Source organism: Megalobrama amblycephala, linkage group LG4, assembly GCF_018812025.1.
Source record: "Megalobrama amblycephala isolate DHTTF-2021 linkage group LG4, ASM1881202v1, whole genome shotgun sequence".
NCBI lineage: Eukaryota > Metazoa > Chordata > Actinopteri > Cypriniformes > Xenocyprididae > Megalobrama > Megalobrama amblycephala.
The window spans coordinates 16,183,476-16,209,113 of NC_063047.1; the positions used below are offsets into that span (position 1 = coordinate 16,183,476).

The following is a 25,638-nucleotide window of genomic DNA, read 5'->3' on the forward strand; positions in this document are numbered from 1 at the left end:
TAAATTCTGTCCATACTCTCGTGTTGCTGCGGTTTAATCTTTTCCCGTCTTGAATTTAATCTACAAGCTACATCTAAATTCAGAAAATGATTCATTGCTATCAATTATTCATGGTATCTAACAAAAGTAATTAGCTTTCATAAAGCAAACAATGAAAGGTGAGTGATTCATTTTTCACACTGATTGTCTATAAGCTGTTTAATGGCGCCTTTAAAATTATTGAAATTCAGCGTGAAAAAAATCATTTTGCAAATTCATTCATATCCATTCACAACAAAATTGCTTTCCGCTACGTTTCAAACTGATACGCTTCTTCACAACTCTGCAACTCGTGGATCATCTATAGTTTAGCCAGATAATTCTGGAAAAATATCCTCTCATTTCTGTCCAAAATAGACATCAGATGGTCCATTACCAGTTCTGTTGGTGTGGAACTAAACAGGAAGTGACATCACAAGCATTCTTAATTGGTAAACGAAAACGCTAGAACAAAGATCCCAGACTCATTCATTTACAGGCCTAGACTGAAGATTTCACACTCATGAACAAGAACAAGAGAGGGAGAGTGAGAGTGAGAGTGAGAACTTAATAGAGCGTATCGAGTTTAATTTATGGATCACTGTACAGATGATTTCATATTCCTCATGCTTTGCCCCATTTTGCTAATTTGAAATGCACTGAAGCTGCATATTATTAACAAAATTAATGTGCGGCTTCAGCTCTAAAACATGTAAATGATCAGATTTGGATTTGTTCATTTGTTTGTTTGTTTGTTTTTTAATGCCATCTCAGCTTCTTCTGCTATTTTCACGGGGAAAAGAGATAGTAGAGTTCATTTTAAAAAGAAATTTTAAATAAAATGTAAAAAAAAAAAAAAAAAAAAAAAAAAACGAAATCAATGTGTGAATTTAGCTCTTGGACATTCAAACAGTACATTTTTTATTTGTTTGTTTGTTTGTTTGTTTTTTAATGCCATGACAACTTCTTTGCTATTTTCATGGGGAAAACTATACTTGAGTTAATTTGAAAAATAAATTTTAAATAAAATTTCAAAAATTAACAAAATTATTGTGTGACTTTAGCTCTTGGACATGTACATGATTAGATTTGGATTTGTTTGTTTGCTTTTTAACACCATGCCAGCTTCTTCGGACATTTTATTTTATTGTATTACTTCCTACAATATCTTTACTCGCTGATAAAAGCTTGGGTCTTGAGCGGTCAGAAATGTGAACAATTTTATTTAATTTACTGAAATAATTTAAAATATTAGGACTAATTTTTATTTGCTGGTAACTGCCCACTGCCATAAGTCTTTCCTTTCTTTTCTTGTTTTTTAATTTTTTTTTTTGTAAATTTGAATGTTTTTATGATCCTTCTAACATCTGGACTAGGGATGGGCAATATACCAGTAGACACGATTAACCAGTAGAAATTTGTCACATAATCTGGTTTTAAGCATTACGGTTTAAAAACAAGTGATTTTAAACCGTCGAAGAGCAATAAGCAGCAATAGAGATCTCATTTCAGTATACGTGCAAGTTGTTTTGATGCGTAATTCGGCTTGAACTGTTAAATACTCATACTTACATGTAAAAATGCCCATCTTTGCCATTATCCACGTAAACACAGTCATTTATATCTTAAGTCAACGTAAATAGTTGAGAAAGAAAACGTATGTGTAACAGTATATTTGATCCGTGCATTTGCTCTTAAAGTGACAGCAGCCTAATATTTTTTATAACGTGAAGACTATGCAGCTAATATTGTGTTGGTCCCCCTTTTGCTGCAAAAACAGCCCTGACCCGTCAGACTCCACTAGACCCCTGAAGGTGTGCTGTGGTATCTGCACCAAGATGTTAGCAGCAGATCCTTTAAGTCCTGTAAGTCGCGAGGTGGAGCCTCCATGGATCGGACTTGTTTGTTCAGCACATCCCACAGATGCTCCATTGGATTGAGATCTGGGGAATTTGGAGGCCAAGTCAACACCTCAAACTCATTGTTGTGCTCCTCAAACCGTTCCTGAACCATTTTTGCTTTGTGGCAGGAGCATTATCCTGCTAAAAGAGGCCACAGCCACCAGGGAATACCGTTTCCATGAAAGGGTGTACATGGTCTGCAACAATGCTTAGGTAGGTGGTACGTGTCAAAGTTACATCCACATGGACCCAAGGTTTCCCAGCAGAACATTGGCCAGGCCACCTTCTTCTAGTGCTCCATGGTCCAGTTCTGATGCTCATGTGTCCACTGTTGTCTCTTTCGGCGGTGGACAGGGGTCAGCATGGACACCCTGACTGGTCTGCAGCTATGCAGCTCCATATGCAACAAACTGTGATGCACTGAGTAATCTGACAATTTTCTATCAGAACCAGCATTAACTTCTTGAGCAATCTGAACTACAGTAGCTTGTCTGTTGGATCGAACCACATGGGTCAGCCTTCGCTCCCCACGTGCATCAAAGAGCCTTGGCCGTCCATGACCCTGTCTCCGGTTCAACACTGTTCCTTCCTTGGAGCACTTTTGATAGATACTGACCACTGCAGACCGGGAACACCCCACAAGAGCTGCAGTTTTGGAGATGCTCCGATCCAGTCGTCTAGCATCACAATTTGGTCCTTGTCAAACTCGCTCAAATCCTTACACTTGCCCATTTCTCCTGCTTCTAACACATCAACTTTGAGGACAAAATGTTCACTTGCTGCCTAATATATCCACCCACTAACGGGTGCCGTGATGAAGAGATGATCAGTGTTATTCACTTCACCTGTCAGTGCTCATAATGCCTGGTCAGTGTATGATTACTTTATACAATTTATTTAGTATTTCTTATTTCTAGCACTTGAAGTTTTTCAGGTAGGTCTATTTCATTTGTGTCTGTTCTATTGTAGTTTTTTTTTTTGTCCTATTGTTTGTACTTATACTTGTTCTTATGTTATTACTGACTGTTTACTTCTCTTTTTCAGTATATTTAAATATTAAAAATTAAAATTAAACATTTTAAATATAAACTAAAAATATTTTCAAAACCCATTTTCCTAAAAGATCTAAAACTAAATATGGATCAGCATTATTAAAAACCTTTTCAAGGATATTATATTGAAACGATTTCCAAAAACCTTTGGAAAAGCTTCATGCGTAGCTTCCTCTCACTACGGATCACGTGAACACTGAAGACAGCCAAATCAACAGGTGCTGCTGATCTCTCTCCCTCTCCCTCTCTCCCTCTCTCCTTCAGTCGTCTTTCAGCTTCTCGGACGTGAGTGATGGGTCGGGACCCTTCAGACGTGCACACAAATACACTCCATCCCCGCGTTACCATGACAACAGTGCTTCCAAGGTAACAGGCGGGAACTGCGCGAGTGTGTGAGTAGAGTAATAAACAACATGAGCATGTTTCAAACACACATGCTGCATACATGACCCGACAACACACACACACGCATCAGGCACGCTCTCTTCCCTTCTGCAAGCTAACTCACTTCACATTAAAATAATCCGCAGCTTCACGAGTCACGTGTTTGAGCGTTGACTTTATTACAGGGCAGAAACACGCAGCTGCGACACAGGCGTCAGTCAAACTGCACTTGTTGCACAGATCAGCGAGGATGTGTGTGAGTCATCTAATCACTGAAAACACACACATGCATACATGCATGCATGCACACACAGACACACACATTCAGGCATTCATGTTTTTCAAGGATGCACACACTCATGCACGCAGTTTATATCTGAAGTTCTCAGTCTGTCTCTCTGACGCACACAGACAGGTAGACTGAGCTCACGTCTTACCTCTTGATGGTCGTCGCTGTCTCGTCTGCAAGGTCAATGTGCCAACAACCGCCCCCATGTTGTCACCGTAACAAGCGTGTGTGTGTGTGTGTGTGTGTTTTTCAGTTGCTCGCGCTCTTTCTCTGTCCAACCATCATTCTGTCTTCTCTGAATCTAACGCGCTCTGATTCCAACTGCTCCCTTTCTGCCTCGATTTACCCCTCCCTCCACAAACTCTCTCTCTCTTTCTCTCTCTCTCTCTCTCTCTTTCTCACACATACACACGTTCATCTTTACTCACTCCATCTCACGAAAACATGTCTAGGTCATATATATATATATATATATATATATATATATATATATATATATATATATTATTTTATTTTTTCAAAAATGTAAAAAAATCATATTTTGAATAAAAAAATAACCATAAATTAAATGCTTTAGTACAATTAAGATTTTTTTTGCAATTAGATTTTTATATATTCATTTTTAAATATATTTTTTCATATATTTTTGACATTTTAATGACAATTAAGCACCTCCCCCTAAGATTTAAAATGAGTAAATAAATATAAATGCAAATACACATTATAATTATATTTCTAATTTTAAAAATAATTAAATATTTTTATTGTAATTTTGTAATTTATACATAATGTTAGAAATTTCTGATGACTTAAACTCGTGAATTACAATAATGTGAATCAATATTGAAAATTACAACAACAAAAAAAAGTCAATGCAAAAAAAATCTTAATGGGCCAAAAAATGCTTAATTTTTATGTAGTTTATGTAGTTCTTTATATATATATATATATTTTTTTGTTTTACTTGAGTTTGTGAGATTTACCAACTTGCACTTTGAAGGCTGTTTTAAAAGGTCGACAACAATGACATGCTGCCTTGATTCATTCTTTACGCCAAAAATCGAAGACAGCATTGCATAAATCCTTAATGAGCCATCCCAGAATGCACTGCAACATTAATGAAAAGATTCACACAAGATGGTAACAACCTGAGAGAAATTTAATTTCAAAGTTTACATTTCATTCAATACCAAAAAGTATAGCCAAGAATAGTTCTGTTGCTGCCTGCGTTCCAGATCAGTTACTACTAACATACTTTATACGCAGATAGTTAAAGCTTAAAGAGATAAAGTGCGTCTCTTCTCATCAATCGTGAGGAAATATCTGCCAAGAACGTCAATGTAAGAGTGTCTAAATTATGACACCCTCCTGCTGATTCATAAGCATTCGAAGGAGTTGAAATTACACCGTCATTAATTATTAACGAACAGTCATAATAACCCAAACCTGTTCTTGAATCATAATGAGGTGAAACCACAGGACTAATGGAGATTATAAATGTATTACTTGTAACGTCTGCTTAAGATAAAAGGTCTGAACTCGAGCAGGGTGATGTGGTTGTGTTCAAAATACTACCGTCAATCAATGCATACTGTTTCATATACTGTTATTAAATACGAGTATGCAGTATATAGTGCACAGTATGCAGTGACCCTAGACTTTGACATTTTCTCATGACAATTTCCTACAGCTCACTCTTAAAATGAAATGTTCTTTATTAGCATCGAGAGTTCCATGAAGAACCTTTAACATCCACGGAACCTTTCAATTCCACAAAACGTTCTTTATAGTGGAAAAAGGTTAGATTATTTAATCACATTTTATTTTAATGACAGAAAGGTTCTTGGGGAACCAACATTTTTTCTTCTGTGGCATCACTGGGTGAAGACAATTGAACTCACTTGAGACAAGCTCTCGAGATATCGCTCCAGAGACTCACACAATTATGAGATATGATTCCAGTGGATCAATTATGTAAGGGATAATACAGTTAAAGTAAACCCTGATAAGGTGATCCCCTAAGTATCACCATGAAGTAGTTTATTTTTATGCTAACCACCTGATTGACTCCACTGCGAAAAAGGCTCAGCAGAGACTGTACTTCCTTTGCCAGCTGAGGAAGTTCAACCTGCCACAGGTGCTGCTGTCACAGTTTTACTCAGCTGTTATTGAGTCAGTTCTGTGCAATTCTATAACTGTTTGGTTTGGGTCAGCCAGCAAATCAGATATGAGAAGACTGCAACGGATTGTTAGGACAGCTGAAAGGATAATTGGTGTGCACCTGCCCAACCTTCAGGACTTGTACAACACCAGAGTGAAGAAACGGGCAGGTAACATCATCACAGACCCCTAAAAGCACAGGCATAAGAACAGTTTTTTTCCCCAATGCTATCTCCAGCTTAAACAGCTAATATAGCAATTATCCCTGTTTTAGTATTCACTTTTAGTACTTGAGAGTAAAAATTAGTTTATATATATATATATATATATATATATATATATATATATATATATATATATACACAGGGTACGAAAAGTATTCAGACCCCCTTAAATTTTTCACTCTTTGTTATATTGCAGCCATTTGCTAAAATCATTTAAGTTCATTTTTTTTCCTCATTAATGTACACACAGCACCCCATTGACAGAAAAACACAGAATTGTTGACATTTTTGCAGATTTATTAAAAAAGAAAAACTGAAATATCACATGGTCCTGAGTATTCAGACCCTTTGCTGTGACACTCATATATTTAACTCAGGTGCTGTCCATTTCTTCTGATCATCCTTGAGATGGTTCTGCACCTTCATTTGAGTCCAGCTGTGTTTGATTATACTGTTTGGACTTGATTAGGAAAGACACAGACCTGTCTATATAAGACCTTACAGCTCACAGTGCATGTCAGAGCAAATGAGAATCATGAGGTCAAAGGAACTGCCTGAAGAGCTCAGAGAAAGAATTGTGGCAAGGCACAGATCTGGCTAAGCAATTTCTGCTGCACTTAAGGTTCCTAAGAGCACAGTGGCCTCCATAATCCTTAAATGGAAGACGTTTGGGACGACCAGAACCCTTCCTAGAGCTGGCCGTCCGGCCCAACTGACCTATCGGGGGAGAAGAGCCTTGGTGAGAGAGGTAAAGAAGAACCCAAAGATCACTGTGGCTGAGCTCCAGAGATGCAGTCAGGAGATGGGAGAAAGTTGTAGAAAGTCAACCATCACTGCAGCCCTCCACCAGTCGGGGCTTTATGGCAGAGTGGCCCGGCAGAAGCCTCTCCTCAGTGCAAGACACATGAAAGCCCGCATGGAGTTTGCCAAGATGGTGAGAAATAAGATTCTCTGGACTCTCTGGATTCTCTCTTCTCATGAACATGGTAGTTATAGGAACTAGCCACTAGGATGGTCCCCCGAGAACTAGATGTTCCACCATTTTTCTGGTTGCATACGCACTATTAGTTAGAAACTCTGATGTGAGCTGGCTGACAGTGATGCCATTTAAGCGTGGCATTCAGTAATGTCAACAACTGGCAGACGCCATGATCGGAGCTGCATTTTTGTTGTGTGTAGTGAGTTTCGTGATAACGAAGATGGAATTACATAATTTTATTTGAGTGTCAAAAATAAAGGTTTGGTTTAATTTCAAGAAATATATTACTATTGTAGAGTGTGCTTCTCATAATAATAATAATAATAACAATAGTAATAAGACAATTTATTTAATAATTATTTCAGGAATGTAATTTTTTTTATCCATGATTTAATTAGTAAATCTGTGTTGTGCAGCACTTTGCCAAAAAAATAAAAGGATAAAAGTTGTTAAATTTTCATTTGATTACATTTTAAAATAGTAATGAAATTGTTAGTTTTGTGCATTCATTTGATTACCACCATTTTTGATAATATATTTGTACTGAATCTTATAAAGCAAAATTCATTTTCTTAATAAAATACACTTTATAGGACTATTATTCTTGAAACTTGTAATAAATTATTAAGGTTTAAAATAAGTTGTTAATCTAATCCATAATCAGTTAAATTTAATTGATTAGACTTGTTTTCGATTATTGAAATTTAAATAAAATAAAGTTTGTTATAATAAAGCATTTGTTCAACCAAAAAGCCTGTTTTCATCCATTAAATGGTAATTTTAACTGATTGTTTAATACCGTATACTGTGAAACCATGATATTTAATTTATCATACTGTGAAAATCTCAAGCCGTTACAACCCTATTCCCATCGTGTTGGATTTCCTCCATAGCGTAAAGGTTGAGAAGTGCCTGGATGGTTCATCTATCTCTGTTTTCCATGTTCATGGAGTAAGTATATGTAAGCTGTGTGTTTACACAGCTTTTTAAAAATGGCGGGTGCCGATGTTTCTTATGGCATGTGTTCGGTCAATCAACGTACACTTACATCACTGGTAGTTCCTATTGTGTGGGGTCAAACCCTACTCTGAAGTAGGAGCTAATTTAGTCCCCCAAAGCATTTCTATAAATAAAATCATTCCCAGTACTTCCGCCAATAGTTATAGGAACTATGAAAACGTTCCTCCAGTGCAAAAGCCACTTTAGACAACTACATTTCTAGATGATTGGTATAGGGTTCTCAAAAGTACCGGTACTTTGGTACCAGTATCATTTTGAGCACTGCTGAGCAGATTATGAACAACTTAAACCTCTGATTGGCCGTTGTGTTCATGCACTCATGAGATACATCTGTGTCAAATGCTCCAGTGAGCTCGTTGAACAACATGTTTTTGAAGCGTTGAACACAATGGCCAATCAGAAGTGTTTAAGTTAGAATCTGCTCAACAGCGCTTAAAATGCTAGGGGAAATGCTGGTATCATCACATTTTTTAAATTTCAGTACCGACTTTCAGTACCGACTTTGGACCTTTGACAACCCTAGATTGGTCTAGTGGTTAAAATGTGTATTTGTGCAAGCTTTACTACATACTTACTAAAATTTAAATAAATAAAATGTAAATAAATAAAAACCAATAAATGTATTAATTTATTAAATTAAAATAAATAATTTATTACAATTCATTAAAGTAAATAAAATAAATATAATTTAAACTTATTAAATAAATTAATTAAAATTGATTAATTGTTAACATTAATATTAAATTAAATAAATGAATAAATATTGAGTCTAAATTATTTTATGTGAAAAGAAAGAGAATATGAAACTAGTATAGCAAAATCTGTTGCCAGGAATAAAAGGCAATAAGCTTATTTAAATATTTAAAACATCTTAAAGCTATTAAAGCTCATAATTGTAAGAATTTTAATAACTGAGATGGATTTTCAAGGGATGGATGTACACAAGGTTTCATGTAATGTGTTCCTCCACCGACTGAGAGATGAAACTAAATGAAAAGGTGGATCCTTTTCAATGGACAGAACTTCAAATTTAGATTTTAAAAAAAAATAGTGCACTGCATCAGGACGTTCCATCAGTAACAGAATAAAGCTCAGATATGAGGGCTGTGAGACGTCCATCTCCCCTGTCTGTCTGCGCTTTCTCTCTTCCTCTTACACGCAGCAGAAAGAAATGTGTTTTTCTCCAGACATGGTGTGAGTTCTTTGATGTTTTACACCCAGCAGCGGTTTAATAAAGACTGAAACTGAGATGGAAATGGAAGACGAGGTGAGAGAGAGAGAGAGACAGACGGCCTCAATAACATACCGCCGTGCCTGTGGAAGGGGAATTGGCTATAGAGTTATATTAGAACGTTGCTGGCAGAAGGGATAAAAAAAGGCAGAACATGTTTTGATCGAAGGATTGTTGCCGTCTGTTTCTACACAATGATGTCAGTGAAGGAAAAGACTGCGTGCCAAAAAACACGAATATGAATGTTGATCATTCACGTATGTGTTATGTCCTGAAAAGCTGGGCAATGTATTTGCAGCCTTCTGATGATCTTATGTTTTTGCTCTGATATGACTTAAAGGGACTGTTCACATAAAAATGAAAAATCTGTCATTATTTAATCATCCTCACACGTTGCTACAAACCTTTATTTCTTCTGCTGAACACAAAAGATGCTGTATTTCGAAGAATGCTGGTGTTTAAACAACATTGGACTCAACATTGGACAACAAATCAATTTCTGCAGAAGAAAGAATATCATACAAGTTTGGAACACAAATAAAATCACAGTATTTTAATTTTTGGGTGGAGAATCCCTTTAAAATTGTGACTTTTTCCAATCAGAGTATATTGCATATTGTATGTATATTGTGTGTGTATTGTGCGTGTATATTGTATATTGCATGTATATCTGTATATATATAAACATTCAAATATTAAACACAAATAAAATCTAAATCTACACTGAACAAAATTATAAATGCAACACTTTTGTTTTTGCCCCCATTTTTCATGAGCTGAACTCAAAGACTTTTTCTATGTACACAAAAGGTCTATTTCTCTGAAATATTGTTCACAAATCTGTCTAAATCTGTGTTAGTGAGCACTTCTCCTTTGCCGAGATAATCCATCCACCTCGCAGGTGTGGCGTATCAAGATGCTGATTAGACAGCATGATTATTGCACAGGTGTACCTTAGGCTGGCCACAATAAAAGGCCACTCTAAGATGTGCAGTTTTACTGTATTGGGGGAAACCAGTCAGTATCTGGTGGGACCACCATTTGCCTCACGCAGTGCAACACATCTCCTTCGCATAGAGTTGATCAGGTTGTTGATTGTGACTGTCGTATACGCTGATCCAGAGCATCCCAAACATGCTCAATGGGTGACATGTCCAGTGAGTATGCTGGCCATGCAAGAACTGGGATGTTTTCAGCTTCCAGGAATTGTGTACAGATCCTTGCAACATGGGGCCGTGCATTATCGTGCTGCAACATGAGGTGATGGTCGTGGATGAATAGCACAACAATGGGCCTAAGGATCTCGTCACGGTATCTCTGTGCATTCAAAATGCCACCAATAAAATGCACCTGTGTTCGTTTTCCATAACATACACCTACCCATACCATAACCCCACCACCACCATGGGCCACTCGATCACAGCATTGACATCAGCAAACCGCTCACCAACACGACGCCATACACGCTGTCTGCCATCTGCCCTGTACAGTGAAAACCGGGATTCATCCATGAAAAGAACACCTCTCCAAAGTGCCAGATGCCATCGAATGTGAGCATTTGCCCACTCAAGTCGGTTACGACGACGAACTGCAGTCAGGTCGAGACCCCGATGAGGATGATGAGCATGCAGATGAGCTTCCCTGAGACGGTTTCTGACAGTTTGTGCAGAAATTCTTTGGTTATGCAATCCGATTGTTGCTGCAGCTGTCCGGGTGGCTGGTCTCAGACGATCTTGGAGGTGAAGATGCTGGATGTGGAGGTCCTGGGCTGGTGTGGTTACACGTGGTCTGCTGTTGTGAGGCCGGTTGGATGTACTGCCAAATTCTCTGAAACACCTTTGGAGACGGCTTATGGTAGAGAAATTAACATTCAATTCACGGACAACAGCTCTGGTGGACATTCCTGCAGTCAGCATGCCAACTGCACGCTCCCTCAAAACTTGCGACATCTGTGGCATTGTGCTGTAGTATTTTAATGTATTAGCTAGTCACTATTTTGTCAAATATGCTGTAAATCGTCAGACCCAATAGTCAAATGTCATGATCTGATCACACTGACCAGAAGTGAACAACAAAACTATTAATTTCAGCACAAATCACTTTCCTTCAGGACCTGGTGAAACAAAAGTACAAAAAAAAAAGTCATATAAAAACTATGGAAATGATTTGTAGCCTTGGCAGAAAAAAATTAAACTGCATCAAAGTATTTTTCTCTTTCACACACAAACTCATCTAAAAGAAGTCTGTAAAACCGAACAGTGAAATTCATGAAATAAAATGAGTTTGTTTTACTCAAATAATAATGAAAGTTCATTGTACTTAATAGAAAAAAGTTACGTGAACTCAAAATTTAATTGTAGTAAGCTGAACTTAATATGATTGAGTTGCAACTTCCAGCAGATTTCTAATTCCCAGCAAGCTTCGCGTTAGACTGTAAGGAAAATAAATGTTGAAATCAAGTGTTATTTTGTGTGCTTTTGCTCAAGATTAATGTAGGCGCACGATTGTCCAATTTTAAAGATCTTTGTTTTGGCGCGTTTTGTTCTTGAATAGATAAAATGTCCATACCATTAAAAATTAAAGTTGGATATTCCAATCCATTTGTTGTCACTTTGTTTAATTCAAACAGCAACAAACAAAATAAAGAAAATAAGAAAACAAACTCTATTCAAGTCCCATACGATGACGACGGTCAAAAAGTTTGTTTGACCTTCTTCGTGCCCTCACCTTGCGTTAGTGATTAGACAACATAAATACATTAAGCGCCCTCTAGTGGCGTGAAAGAAAAACTATATAAACAAACAAATGGCTCCTACAATTAACATAGGGAGACATTAGTGTTTAATGTTGCGTTATGTTGGGATTTAAAGGGGGTTCAACTTCTGTTAGTTTTGTCACACTTTTGTCACACAAAACTTTAAATTCTACTAACTTAAAAAAATGAATTAGTTTCCTTAAATGTTTGGAGTATTCTGAACTTATTGAGTTTTACAGTGTAAATGAGCATATACCTTAGACCTCTATTGTTTTATATAAAGCTAATTATAACAATCATTAACTCTAAAACATTATGTAATTCATTTATGAATAGTTTTCCAATTAAGCATGTTTCTGGATGTCCTTAAAGGGAAGTTTTGTCAGATTTAGCTCAATTCAGGATAAGTAAAGCAACATACACACACAATTATAAAGTATATCTGACAGGACTGTGTTATGCAACAGGCCTCAGTAATTACTGCGCATACAGCAGCATAAATCAAATGTCATTCTTAAAAGCACACATATTAATTTAACAAACAATCACACAACAATCTATTTGTCGGGTGGGAAATATGATTAAATGAACATTACAGGCTAATTGTTCAGATCTCAGAAGCAAATCTTAAATAACATAACGTAAGAGCTTAATTCCACCAAACAGCGTGATTGTGACGTTCCCAGCAAACCCTGCAAACATTTTACATCATCTATTTGTAGTAAATAAATATTAAAGTCAAATACTGTTATCTGAAGTTTTTTACATTGCGTTTATGGTTTGAACATGTCAGCCAGCTCTCAAGGGGGAAACTTTTACATGATTCATAAATCATGCAATCCTTACAAAAAATGTGCCATGGTAACTATAATTTCTGCAAAAAGTACTACAGTTCTTGCAATGGTATTTTTTTGACTGAATAATTGACAAGGTCCTTCAGAGCTGCGGTCAGGTGGTTCCAGTGCATATGTGGATTTCGAGGTATGTACTGAAAGGAATAACTGATGAAGCACTGATGAATTATTGAAAATTACAGTACACCTATGGCTCCTCGAGCACACATAAACTTTAAGTTTGTCCACCTACATCATGATTACCACAGGTGCAGGTTCATATAATGTGTTAAGGCATTTTTTGTGCATAAAACACTCATGTGTAGAAATACTTCACTACAACACTGACTGTAAATAATCACAGATTAAAAAATGATCTTAGTGCTGGTATTTAAAGGTAGAGTAGGCAATTTTAGAGAGGCTAGCAATAGCTTTGAAAGCATGAGATCCCACCCTCCCTTCAGAGCGTCTTCAAAGAACTTCTGGATTTCTTCCATGACTCGAATAAATAAAGCACCAACTAAGGGCAAGGGCAATCTAACTAGTCTGATCTGCTTGGCGTCTCGCTCTGCTCATACTGACATATTACACATAACAATTAGCCCGTGATGTTCATTTTCCACAGCTGAAGTCACACAGCACTGACTGCTGCCAACATCTCACGGGTGCAGCTCCTTCTGCTTCACAGCTTCTCTCTTATGTTCATTTCCTCCAGTGGGAATAAAGCAGCTCCGGATAACAGCTTAAATCTTAATGCATTTTAAGAGCTCTGAAAATTTGCATTTGCATACAAAAAAAAGTATCAAATGTACCGTGGTATCACCAAGAGTATGTACCATGGTTTTCAGACACGCTCTACGCTAAAACCATCCATGTTTGTCATGTTTTACTTGATGCGCCAGTATTAATGCTGAAAAAGGTGACATTTGTATTGTTGCGAGGCAGAGAAATGAAAATGCACGACAAAGAAAGCGGATGCGTACTTCTGTCTCTGTCTCATTACCCACACTTTTCATTCATTGCCTTTGATTTTTTCTTGGTATCATGACCTGATTTTCCTCTCTCTCTCTGTGGAGGTCTCAGTGAAGAGCCACACGTCTTTATGTAATGAATGAATCATCTGTAATGTCTGCCATTTCAGGGCCGTTAAACTCATACAGCTGGAAGACAGAGAAAGAGAGAGAGAGAGAGACATTGAGAGAATTCAGAGACATTTAATCTGCCCACAACCTGTTTGTTCAACAGTCCATAAAACAGCCGTGTAATAAACACACCTTATGTGTGTTTTTCAGCCTTTCACCCATACTCCACTCATTCTCCTTCTCTCTGGACAGAAACATCTAGAACAGAAACTGCTTTCCACACCATCTGGTTTTCTTAAAGGTGTTAAAATACTCCCTCCTAACTTCACTTAATCTACAGTCTACAACTGAGCCACAAAATCACAGTGTAAACACTACGGCATGATCAGAACATTGCTGTGAGTGTGGGGTTTGTCTGGGCATTGGAAGACAAGGGAGTGTTCAGGACCGAGGACAAAAAGAAGACATGACAAGCTGATTTTAATAATTATTTCTGTCTATAAACTTAAGTATTTTGCCTCAAGTATGGTATTTTCAGAAGCGATACACAAAAGTTAACGTCCATAAATTTTGCTTATGCATTATTTTTAATTGAAAAAAAATTAAATTTTTATCTGTATGACAATGTGATTATTTATGCATTTTCCATGCATATTAGTGAAAAACAGCACAGGTCATACTCACAGCATTATAGTATCTCAGTGCAACTGGACCCGTTGCAAAAACTGAACACATTATTATTTTAATCTTCCTCATATTTTAATTTTGGTGGCTAAATATGTTCTACAAAATAGAAAATAAAAATTGATTTTCTTTAGTAGGTGGTTAAATTCTAATTGCTCACATCACCTACATAAGCGAGGATCAAACAATCATAGTTTGGTTAAAAACATCTAATGTAGCCATTTCTAATAAAGTTCTCAGCTGTTTTATTTACCTGCCAAAACTAATTTTACCTTAATTTAGCATTTGGCAAGTGTTTATATTGGGTTCTGGGCATCAGTTTCATACACCAGTCTGCTGATATATTGAAATTAGGCTTACAGAGCAGGTGTTTAGCTCCAGCGGGAGGGAAAATACACAAAAAATATTAATAAGTCAAGACAAAAATAATAAAAACATGTTTCAATACCTGATGCCTGTCAACTTTAACCAAATTTAGCCATTCATGCCGTGATGTTACATCCAAATCACCACACATGATGATATTTGACCCGACTGTCCTCCATATACCATTGTGTGTTTTTATTTACAACCACAATAAATTCAAGATGCCTGAACAACCTGTGCAATATTGCAATATTAACTTTATTTTCTATTGCAATGGACAGATGTATAACTTAAAATTCATCACTTTGCAAAAATATATTCTTGTTATTCAAATAAAATGAAATATTATAAGATGTTATATTCCTTTGTGGTTTAATTATAGATGCATCACTGTTAAATCAACAGCAACTAAGTGGCTTTTTGTGAATTGAAGCAGCACACACACATGCGCGCATATGCACAAGCAGACACACGCACGCACACACACACACACACACACACACACACACACACACACAGCTCAGCTCAGTAAAATGCTTCCGCTTCATTTAAAAGAATCTGAACAAATGGAGCCAATTTTCCACAGCACAGACCCCTGGGCCAAAAGTGCTTCATTAGTATGACTTATACAGACAGATAGTAATCTAGAATTTATTTATTCCAGCCATTAGTTATTAGCGGAGGATACCTGTAATCCTACAGCACCGACCTCTGTATGTCTGGATACCAATACAAAAGCAGAGCAGCTAGTGATCTGAATGCTAATGCAGCCCACATTCTCAGATCTGACTCGACGGCAGTTAACGTACTCAATGACCAACAGTCACAATCTATAACCAAAGACTGAATCTTTCAGGACGTATAAGTGTGAGCTGGTCAAAAGAGAGTGGGCGGGGCTCTTTCGACTTGGGCCAAAAAGCAACCACCCAGAAAATGATAGAGTGCAACAGTCAGTTCTGGAAGTAAAAACTCCATTCATTTTCTCCATAAGGATATTGATTTTGAACAATAACTTAAACCTTTATAGACAGATCTAATGTGAGGTATGAGTTTGTTAATCCATGGTATTTGCTTCTGTTGAAAAATTATTTCAGCTTATTTTTAAAGGGAACCTATAATGCCCCTTTTACAAGATGTAATACAATTCTCCGGTGTCTCCTGAATGTGTGTGTGAAGTTTCAGCTCAAAATCCCCCACAGATAATTTATTATAGCTTGTCAAATTTGCCCCTATTTGGGTGTGAGTAAAAACACAGTTTTTGTGCGTGTCCCTTTAAATGCAAATGAGCTGCTGCTCCCGCCCCCTTTCCAGAAGAGGGCGGAGCTTTAACAGCTCAACAACAACAAAGCTGGAGAATCTCACGCAGCCAAAATGAGGATTGTCAGTAACGGTGTTCAGCCTTACATTGTTCAAACCGGAGTCGACACTGATGGAGAGACTCAGGAAGAAGTTACAACTTTTAGAATGAAACTGGACGTTTCTGAATGGTTAGTGGATAAATTTATGTAGTTTCTGTGGAGTTGATTCAACTCATCCACTAGCATGTGCCGTCATGTTCATATTTTGTGCAAATCCAGTGTTGAATTGACCCTCGTTTGTGAAGCAGTCCGGTGTAAAATGACGGTAACAACACTCTACTACAACAACTCTTCCTCTTCTCTAAAGCAGCCCAACATGGCCTCGCCCTCTTTGTTGTGTGTTCTCGGGGGCGGGGTTTATGTAAATTTTGGGGTTTGTGATGTCACCAACCCAGGAAGAAGCTTGTTGTAGTCTCTACCAGCCATTTGTTGTAGTCCTTAAACAGCGAACTCTGTAAAATAAAATATCTCCCTTTGCATTGAACTTTGAGTGTCATAACTTTGCAGATGTTGTTTATGCTCAAACAGCAACATTACACACTAACTAAAGTTAAAAAAAAACTGTAATCATAATCATCCACCCCTTTTAAATAATCATGTTTAACAGTGGAATTCCTGGTGAAAAACTACATTACCCATGATTCTGTACAGAAAATTACAGCAATCAGAGAGTCGGAAAAAAGCAACAAAATAGCTCTTTAGCTCCACCATGAAGCACTGCAAATGACAATCTCCCTACGCTCTAAAAATACTGAAATGTTAGTATATTTTATATATGCATGTTTTGCAATAAACTTAAAATATATTGTTTATATACATAATTTGTAAATGAGTAAATAAAAGAAGAATAAACAATTCCGGAACCAGCACGGCTGAAAAAGCGCACTGTTGCACTCTATAGCAACCACATAGCAACACCTTGGCAAAAACCCAGACCACCATAGAAACCACATAGCAATGACCTAACAACTACCCAGAACACCTTAGCAACCACATAGCATCACCCTGGCAACCACATAGCAATGCCCCAGCAAAAAAAAAAAAAAAAACAGAATACCCTAGCATCAGTGCAAAAAGTTTCACAAAAGAAAGTGCCAGTAACATTCTCTTTTGGAAATCTGTTGCTATGGTTACATTCAATACTGAGTTAGAGATGAAGACTGACTTTATTTACCTGTTCATACCAACATTATTCAATCCACCCTAATTACAGTTTTCAATCTCAAACTCTGACTGTGAGTGCAACCTATAAGCTATTACTGTATATAAAAGGTTTCAAGACAAACATTACATTTAACCTTTGTAAAATGATTTCTTTACCTTTTTGGTTCCATTATTTACACACACACACACACACACACACACACACACACACACACACACACACACACACACACACATATATACTCATACACACACAGTGTTCACTCTTTTACACACCGGTATGGTTTTCCATCATGAGATTGTTGTTTTTATACATTAAAATTATTATTATAAATTATATTAATTTTTCTAATATGATTATATATATTTACACTATATTTTCTATCCCAGCATTTTTCAGATTAACACAGACAGGGAGCCATGTGTATAAAATTATGTCACATTGTAAGCCAGACTTATAACAACATGTGGACAGAATCATTTCGGAATATTTTCATATTTGTATTATTCTTGCATTCAAAGCCATTAAAATAATCATTATAGTAGTAAGCCATTTTTTTATGTTTAATGTTTAATATATATTATTTTAATGTATATACACTTTTTATTTTAATCCGGCCCTTACATAATATGCATAGCCCCGCCCCTTTTCAGCGCTGCGCTCAATGTTTTCTGTCTTCCGGTTTGTATTTCCACCGCATGAAGGTAAGATATTACAGATTTATGAATGAACTACTCGTTTTAAAATCTTCCTGGTCTAACTGACTTTTGTTATGACCTCCGCTTCAAACATTACAATGCTCGTGATAACTTTCGTTAACTCTACAATAAGTAAATCCACTAATTATTCTTCGACAGCTACCGCAAAAAAAAGGAAGTTCAAAGATAAAATTCTAAAGATGGCGGCGCGCTTGTTTCTCTGGCGCATAAGGTCTTTATATTTTCTGATTTTTATGAAGACACACGCACAGAGAACAGATGATTAAATGCTAGCGTGAATACCATAACCTTTTATAGTCCACCAGCTCATTGTGTATTTACACAACGTCTCGTCCGGGAACATCGCCCATAGAGACAGTCAGTGTACGCGCGCGCGCGCACGAGAGAGAAATCTATGAATGAATAACCATTGTTTTACCATGAAGACACACAAAGAAACTCCTACTAAACAAGAGCACAAAAGCATCTCTCTCATTCACGTTTGTTTTCAAAGGTTAATGCACTTAACGTATTATTGCATACCAACAAAAACAGCTGGACTTATAAAAGAGGTAAAAAAAAAAAAAACCCGACACAGACGCACATTGAAGGAGGAACCCGAGTCGTCAGATCACAGAGACGCTTTTCACTGCAGACAGTAAACAACCACATAGCAACCACACAGCAACATACTAAAAAACACTGAACTCCTTAGCAACCCTAAAACAAAGCCCTATAGCATCATGGCAGCAAGTTTTGCATGTGGGAAAAAAATAAATAAATAAAAACCCTCATATTTTCTTCAGAAAATCTAGAAAGCATAGTTTTAAATTTATTTGCCCGCACAAACATGCATGGTCCGCTTACCTGTGTGATAGTTCACCTGTTTGCTCTGCATCGAGTACGTTCCCATGACGGGACCCATAACTGAATCTGCAGCTACACACCTGTAGCATGAGACAGCAACTCGCTCAGAGGAGACCGAAACGTGTGTTCGTTGATGGTAGTTCAGCTTGTGTGTGTGTGTGTCTGCTCTCATATCATAGATCCTTCCCCCCTCTCTCTCTCACACACACACACACACTCCTCCTTTCTTTATCCACCTCCATCAATGCATATTAATCTTTCTCTCTTTCTGTCCATCCAAATCTCTCTCTCTCTCTCTCTCTCTTCCTCCCACCCTGGAGACAAAGAGAAAGAGTGCGAGAGAGAGTTAATGCCAAAAAGGAAGAGGAAGACAAACAAGGGAATGAGAAAAACCTCAGGGAGACAGAAACTCTCTGGCAGAGGAACAGAGAACAGAGGAAGTGAGCGAGCGATTCTGGTGTGCGTTTCAGCGTGTGTGTCGTCATCCTAAAGCAGAAACGACAACCCAACCTTTCAGACAAAAGTGAAAACACTTCAGAAAATCCATCTTTTATTATTTGCTCATTTCACAGTGCTCCACATGAAGCTTCTCCTGTGGTTTAAGGCAAGACACAGAAGGTGAATATAACAATTTAAACTCATAGATTTCAACATACTTCCTCAGGTCATTAATCATTAAGCAGTCATTACGACTGCTGTTTTGCATTAGTTTCTGAAATGGTATGTTTAAATATGCAAATGATGCATTATCTAATTAAATATGCGCTAATTAAATATGCACCAGAACAAACATTTGTCTTTTGTTGCTTATTCAAAACAAACGCCTTTGTTTGGAATAAGCAACCTCTAGCGACGAAAATTACATATTGTGCCTTTAAATGTCAGAAAACTGAAAACACGTGTCAAAAAATATTTGGTTTTACAAATGTTGCGCACACAAATAAACATCCAGTAGAATTGATTGATTTAGCTGTGCTTGAATGAGGTCGTTGATTAATTGAACTTAATGACACTATTATCTTCTGTCGCTTTACAGTTGAAATTGAAGTTGTAGCTACTTATAATTGAAATGACTGATTGCTGAAATTAAGTCTTTGTGACTGAAAAATATGGTCAAAAAGTCATGATGACAACATATGTTTACTTTAACTCAAGTAAATTTGAAAATTGCTAAACTTATTTTGAAAAGTTAAATAAGATTCAACTCATTTTTAGTCAGTTTTATATAATTTAAGTTGAAATGACTTATAAAGCCAAGTTGATTGTACATACTTAAAAAATTTAAGGCAGCAAGTTATTTACAGTGTTATATATACTATATATATATATATATATATATATATGTGTATATATATATATATATATTAATAGTATAAAAAGTAATATATATATATATATATATTACTTTTTATTTCAGTTTTAGTAATATCAGTATTTCAAGATAATACATTTTATTGCAGTTAGTTGACAGCAACATTTCTATTTTTTGTTCAAGTTCTTTGTTTCAATTTTTCATCTAATATTTATAATTTTATTCTATTTCAGCTTTATTACAATTAACAATACCTTTTTTAATAGTTTAAGTAAACCATAACAACACTGACATTGTTTTTCCTGTTTATTACTGTAAAGCTGCTTTAAAGCATATTGTATAAAGCTATATAAATTAACATGAAAACTATATAAATAAACATGAATTGAACAAAAACACTAAAAAACTTAGAAGTGAAAAGAAAAAAATATGTAGAGATTTTGTGGCCTGAATTTCTGTCCGTCCAAAAGTAATAAGACTATTTCACAGAAATGAAAACAAAACCAAAACCTTCAATTGTGCTCAAGATTCTCATTTACTTGCTACGTGCCTCAAACAAAACCTCTTAAACTTCTGTTCCAGCGACTGTTTTTTGTTCATCAAAAATGCCATTTGTAGCTGTCGAGATGAAGGCTATTTTGTACAATATGCATCAAGCAATACGTGCATGATCTGACAAAACTATATGAGCAAAGCATGAAAGCAAAGACTGTGTTTGATTGTTTTTTGAAAACTCAAATCTCACTTTGTCACTGAGTTTGTTGTTTTGGTTTTACATTGATCTCAGTTTTGTTTAGAGCAAACCCTAACACAGACCAAAGAAAGACACTGTGGATGAAACCGGGTGAAAGAATAGTTTGAAATGAATGAAAATTAAATTATACACTTAAGAACAGCTTGTCTGCTTTGCACAACTCTGTTCTCTGTATATCCTTTAGACTATAATTAGTGGTCTTTAAGAAGTCAAGCATCACTATAACTATTGCTTTTATGCAAGGATAGTGATTTGAACCAACCCATAACTTCAAGTATTAAACTTCAGCATGTACCTCATGTGCCTTGAGAGGAGATTGCTGTTACTTTTCTAAGGGATTGAATAATTTTCACCTGACAGGTAATGCCACAGACTTACAACGGACCAGAATAATATCGTAAGCCACTTTAAAATTCACAAAAATGTGGTTTGAGAAGTTGAAAACTCTGAGATGAGATTTGATTTGCACGAACTTACTCTTAAAAAGCTGCACCAGAAATATAGTGAGAGAATCTGTAACAGTAACAGTGTTTTTATTGCAAGCTAAACTACTAAAAAATAGTTTTTTGAGATGCGCCGATATTACAATTTTGGGCAATACCGATAACCGATAATTCTTTATATTTGAAAGCCGATAACAGATATATTGGCCGATAAATCTAAATCAAAATTTTTATATAAATTTCAAGAGACTGATTACAAAAACATGTCCCAAACACGATCATAATGTTCTCATTATAATTTTATGTAGCCTATATGACAGACTTGCGCTGCACATGCTGCACTTTATTTTCCATTTTGAAGTGATTTCAACCATATTTCAAGCAATTCAAAACCATAATGGCAGACAATTTCACATCTGAAGTGTCTCAGCTGAAGGAATTTTCTTATCAGGCTGATAATGATAACATTAAAAATGAACATATGTCAGCCGATACCGATATGGTGGCCGATATATCATGTATCCCTAAATAATTTTTACTAATAAATTAACTTAATAAATTAATTTTAAAATAAAATATAATGTTAAATGTAAACAAACTCACCACAACTTCTCAACCCACTTTAACAACAACTTACACGACCACTCAGATTTTCTACAGAAAAAGTAAAAATGTAGTTTATTTCACTGTTGTGTTTGTATATGGCCAGAAAGAGTGTCAAAAGAAATCAGCACTTCTCCATCTGACACATGCAGTGAGCCATGTGTGAGTGAGCTGCTCTGTGAATGCTAAATAAATGTGTTAATTCGACACACAAATACCTGTCACACACATGCTTGCGTCATCATTACCTGATAGCTCATCGAGCAAAACACAGCAAACCTGATGAGTCAGTGATTCAATAAATCATTCATTAAGACTTGCTTCTTGACTTGAGTTCTTGAATGAATCAGTTGTTTTCAAACAAATAGGTTGAATAAATGATTCAACTGCTTATACTTATTTGATTTGATTGGTAACAGCACGACTGTGTCTTATTATTCTAATTTAATGTACTGTTTTAATACATTTTTAAACAAGTTTATACATTTAATTTTAAGAATTTTACATAAATTACATTTAATTCGGTTGTTAAGTCTTACGTCACGCGGCAGTGCTTCCGGGTCCAAACGCTCTATCTCATACCACAAGAAAACAACAAACGGTGCTTATGTACACTCACGATGTGGTGTAATACTACCAAAAAATTATAATCATAACCCAAAATCCCAGATGGCCAGACAGTGATTCATCTTTTATAAATTTTTAAAATATTAAAGGTGCCCTAGAATCAAAAATTGAATTTACCTTGGCATAGTTGAATAACAAGAGTTCAGTACATGGAAATGACATACAGTGAGTCTCAAACTCCATTGTTTCCTCCTTCTTATATAAATCTCATTTGTTTAAAAGACCTCCGAAGAACAGGCGAATCTCAACGTAACACCGACTGTTACGTAACAGTAGTGATCATTAATATGTATGACCCCAATATTTGCATATGCCAGCCCATGTTCAAGGCAATTACACAAGGGCAGCCAGTATTAACATCTGGATCTGTGCACAGCTGAATCATCAGACTAGGTAAGCAAGCAAGGACAACAGCGAAAAATGGCAGATGAAGCAATAATAACTTGCATGATCACATGATATTTTTAGTGATATTTGTAAATTGTCTTTCTAAATGTTTAGTTAGCATGTTGCTAATGTACTGTTAAATGTGGTTAAAGTTACCATTGTTTATTACTGTATTCACGGAGACAAAGAGAGGCGTCACTATTTTCATTTTTAAACACTTGCAGTCTGTATAATTCATAAACAACTTCATTCTTTATAAATCTCTCCAACAGTGTTGCATTAGCCTGTTAGCCACGGAGCACAGCCTCAAACTCATTCAGAATCGAATGTAAACATCCAAATAAATACTGTACTCACATGATCCGAAGCATGCATGCAGTATGCATGATGAACATTTTGTAAAGATCCATTTGAGGGTTATATTAGCTGTGTGAACTTTGTTTATACACTGTATTATAGTCGAGAGCTCGGGGGCAGGGAGCACAAGATTTAAAGGGGTCGCAGCCTGAATCAGTGCATAGTTAATGATGCCCCAAAATAGGCAGTTAAAAAAATTAATTTAAAAAAATCTATGGGGTATTTTGAGCTGAAACTTCACAGACACATTCAGGGGACACCTTAGACTTATATTACATCTTGTGAAATAACATTCTAGGGCACCTTTAATGTCTGTGACGCTGTGAGCATGGAGACGGTTGTGTATAGTGTAAGTATTTTAAATGTTTAACTTTTTAAAACAGCGTTCCTTACGTTACGACTTAACAAGTGGATAAGGTTAGAAAAAAATGCCCTTACAAAAGATTCAATTTAAGGAGGCAAAAATTGCCTCGTAATTGGAAAGGTAATTGATTAGAAGGTGCCCCTAAAAAGTTATATATTTGTGTAGAGCCGTGCTTTAGCGGTATAACAGCTTGAGTCGCTGGAGTAGCACCCTCAAAAAACTTCTCATACCTTAGTGTACTACTACTAATATGCACCCTTTAGGGGTAGATAACATAGAAAGGTGTAGCCTACCTTTGAGAGTGCTGGCCCAGTAAAGCTAAAGGTTCAAAACTTGCACTGTTATTATGAAGGTGTACTGTGAAACACACACAAACAATATATTGATTTGAAATTTATTACAACAAAGAAGTTTTAAATGAGGAGAGAAGAGGAGAAGCTCTATAACTCTAGATCAGCTGTCGGACACATGCTTTAAACATGCTTCTGGACTGAGGCAGATATGAGCTTTATTTTATACCCTATAATATATATTTAATTCAAAATGAAATATTGATATTTTAGAAATGAATGTTTCAGAGGGACACAGTTTGTCCTGAGGGCTGTTGGGTTGCATGTGGGTGTTGTGTCACACTGCATGGGCTATGAATGTACATCACAACTTCACAAAACAACACATTCTCACGCAAAATGCACCTACAAATGAGTTTGCGAAGACAGAAATACACATGAATACAGAGAATCAGGGCCCTAGTACAAGACAGAGGCTAAATTCAGTGCCAAATCCTGTTCTGTTCACGCACAGATTGGTTATGTATAGAAATGGCATGATATATGAACCATATTTAATATTTCTGTTGGCATCATTTCAACAAACAAATTTGACTTTTACGAGGAGCTCTTTTTAGTAAATGGAAAACATGCAGTGTGATCAGTGCAGTCTGATTCATGAACAAATAGTTTTTAGTGTGTCAAAAAATATACTGTATGGTCAGAGTAGTCTGACCCAAACAAATAAGTCTTGAGTCGGTTCTTCTTAGTGAAAGCATTAGCACGGCCAGTCCAGCATGATTCCCAAACAGTTTACTCTTATGAACTGGTTATTTTAATGAATACTAAAAGGGTTAGTTCACCCAAAAATGAAAATTCTGTCATCATTTACACACCTTCACGTTGTTCCAAACCTGAAAGACTTTCATTCATCTTCAGAACACAAAGATATTTTTAATGAAATCAGAGATTTCTGTCCCATTGACAATTTATGCAATTACCACAATGACACTTCAAACTGTTCACAAAGAGACTAATCCATATGAATCTAGTCCAAATTTTCTGAAGAGACACGATCGCTTTATATGATGAACAAATTGAATTTAGGCTTTTATTCACATATAAACATTCATCAATGCACACATCAGTTGTGGTAAACAGAAGCTCAAGCATGTTTGTTTGATGTGTGAAAACCAATAAGGTTCATCCTCGTGTTACGCAGCACGTTTGAGCTTCCGCGAGAACCAATGAGGTTCATTCTCGTGTTACACTGCACGTTTGAGCTTCTGCGAGAACCAGTGAGGTTCATTCTCGTGTTACGCAGCACGTTTGAGCTTCCGCGAGAACCAATGAGGTTCATTCTCGTGTTACACTGCACGTTTGAGCTTCTGCGAGAACCAACGAGGTTCATTCTCGTGTTACACTGCACGTTTGAGCTTCCACACGAACCAATGAG

The 25,638-nt window shown here is 36.4% G+C and overlaps 1 protein-coding gene across 4 annotated transcripts in view; it reads right to left on the bottom strand.

Annotated features, from left to right (window-relative positions):
• kcnip1a (Kv channel interacting protein 1 a) overlaps window positions 1-25,638 on the bottom strand; it is a 53,792-nt gene that overhangs the window by 19,311 nt on the left and 8,843 nt on the right. For 2 of the 4 annotated variants that reach the window (XM_048187927.1, XM_048187926.1), the window contains exon 1: window positions 3,793-4,001. The exons of 1 other annotated variant lie outside the window; for it this stretch is intronic. In XM_048187927.1, coding sequence (XP_048043884.1) covers window positions 3,793-3,850 — 58 coding nt within the window. In that variant the 5' untranslated portion in view covers window positions 3,851-4,001. Of the gene's footprint in view, window positions 1-3,792; window positions 4,002-19,066; window positions 19,353-25,638 lie in introns of those variants that run through there. One more of the 4 variants, XM_048187922.1, reaches the window with a different exon arrangement.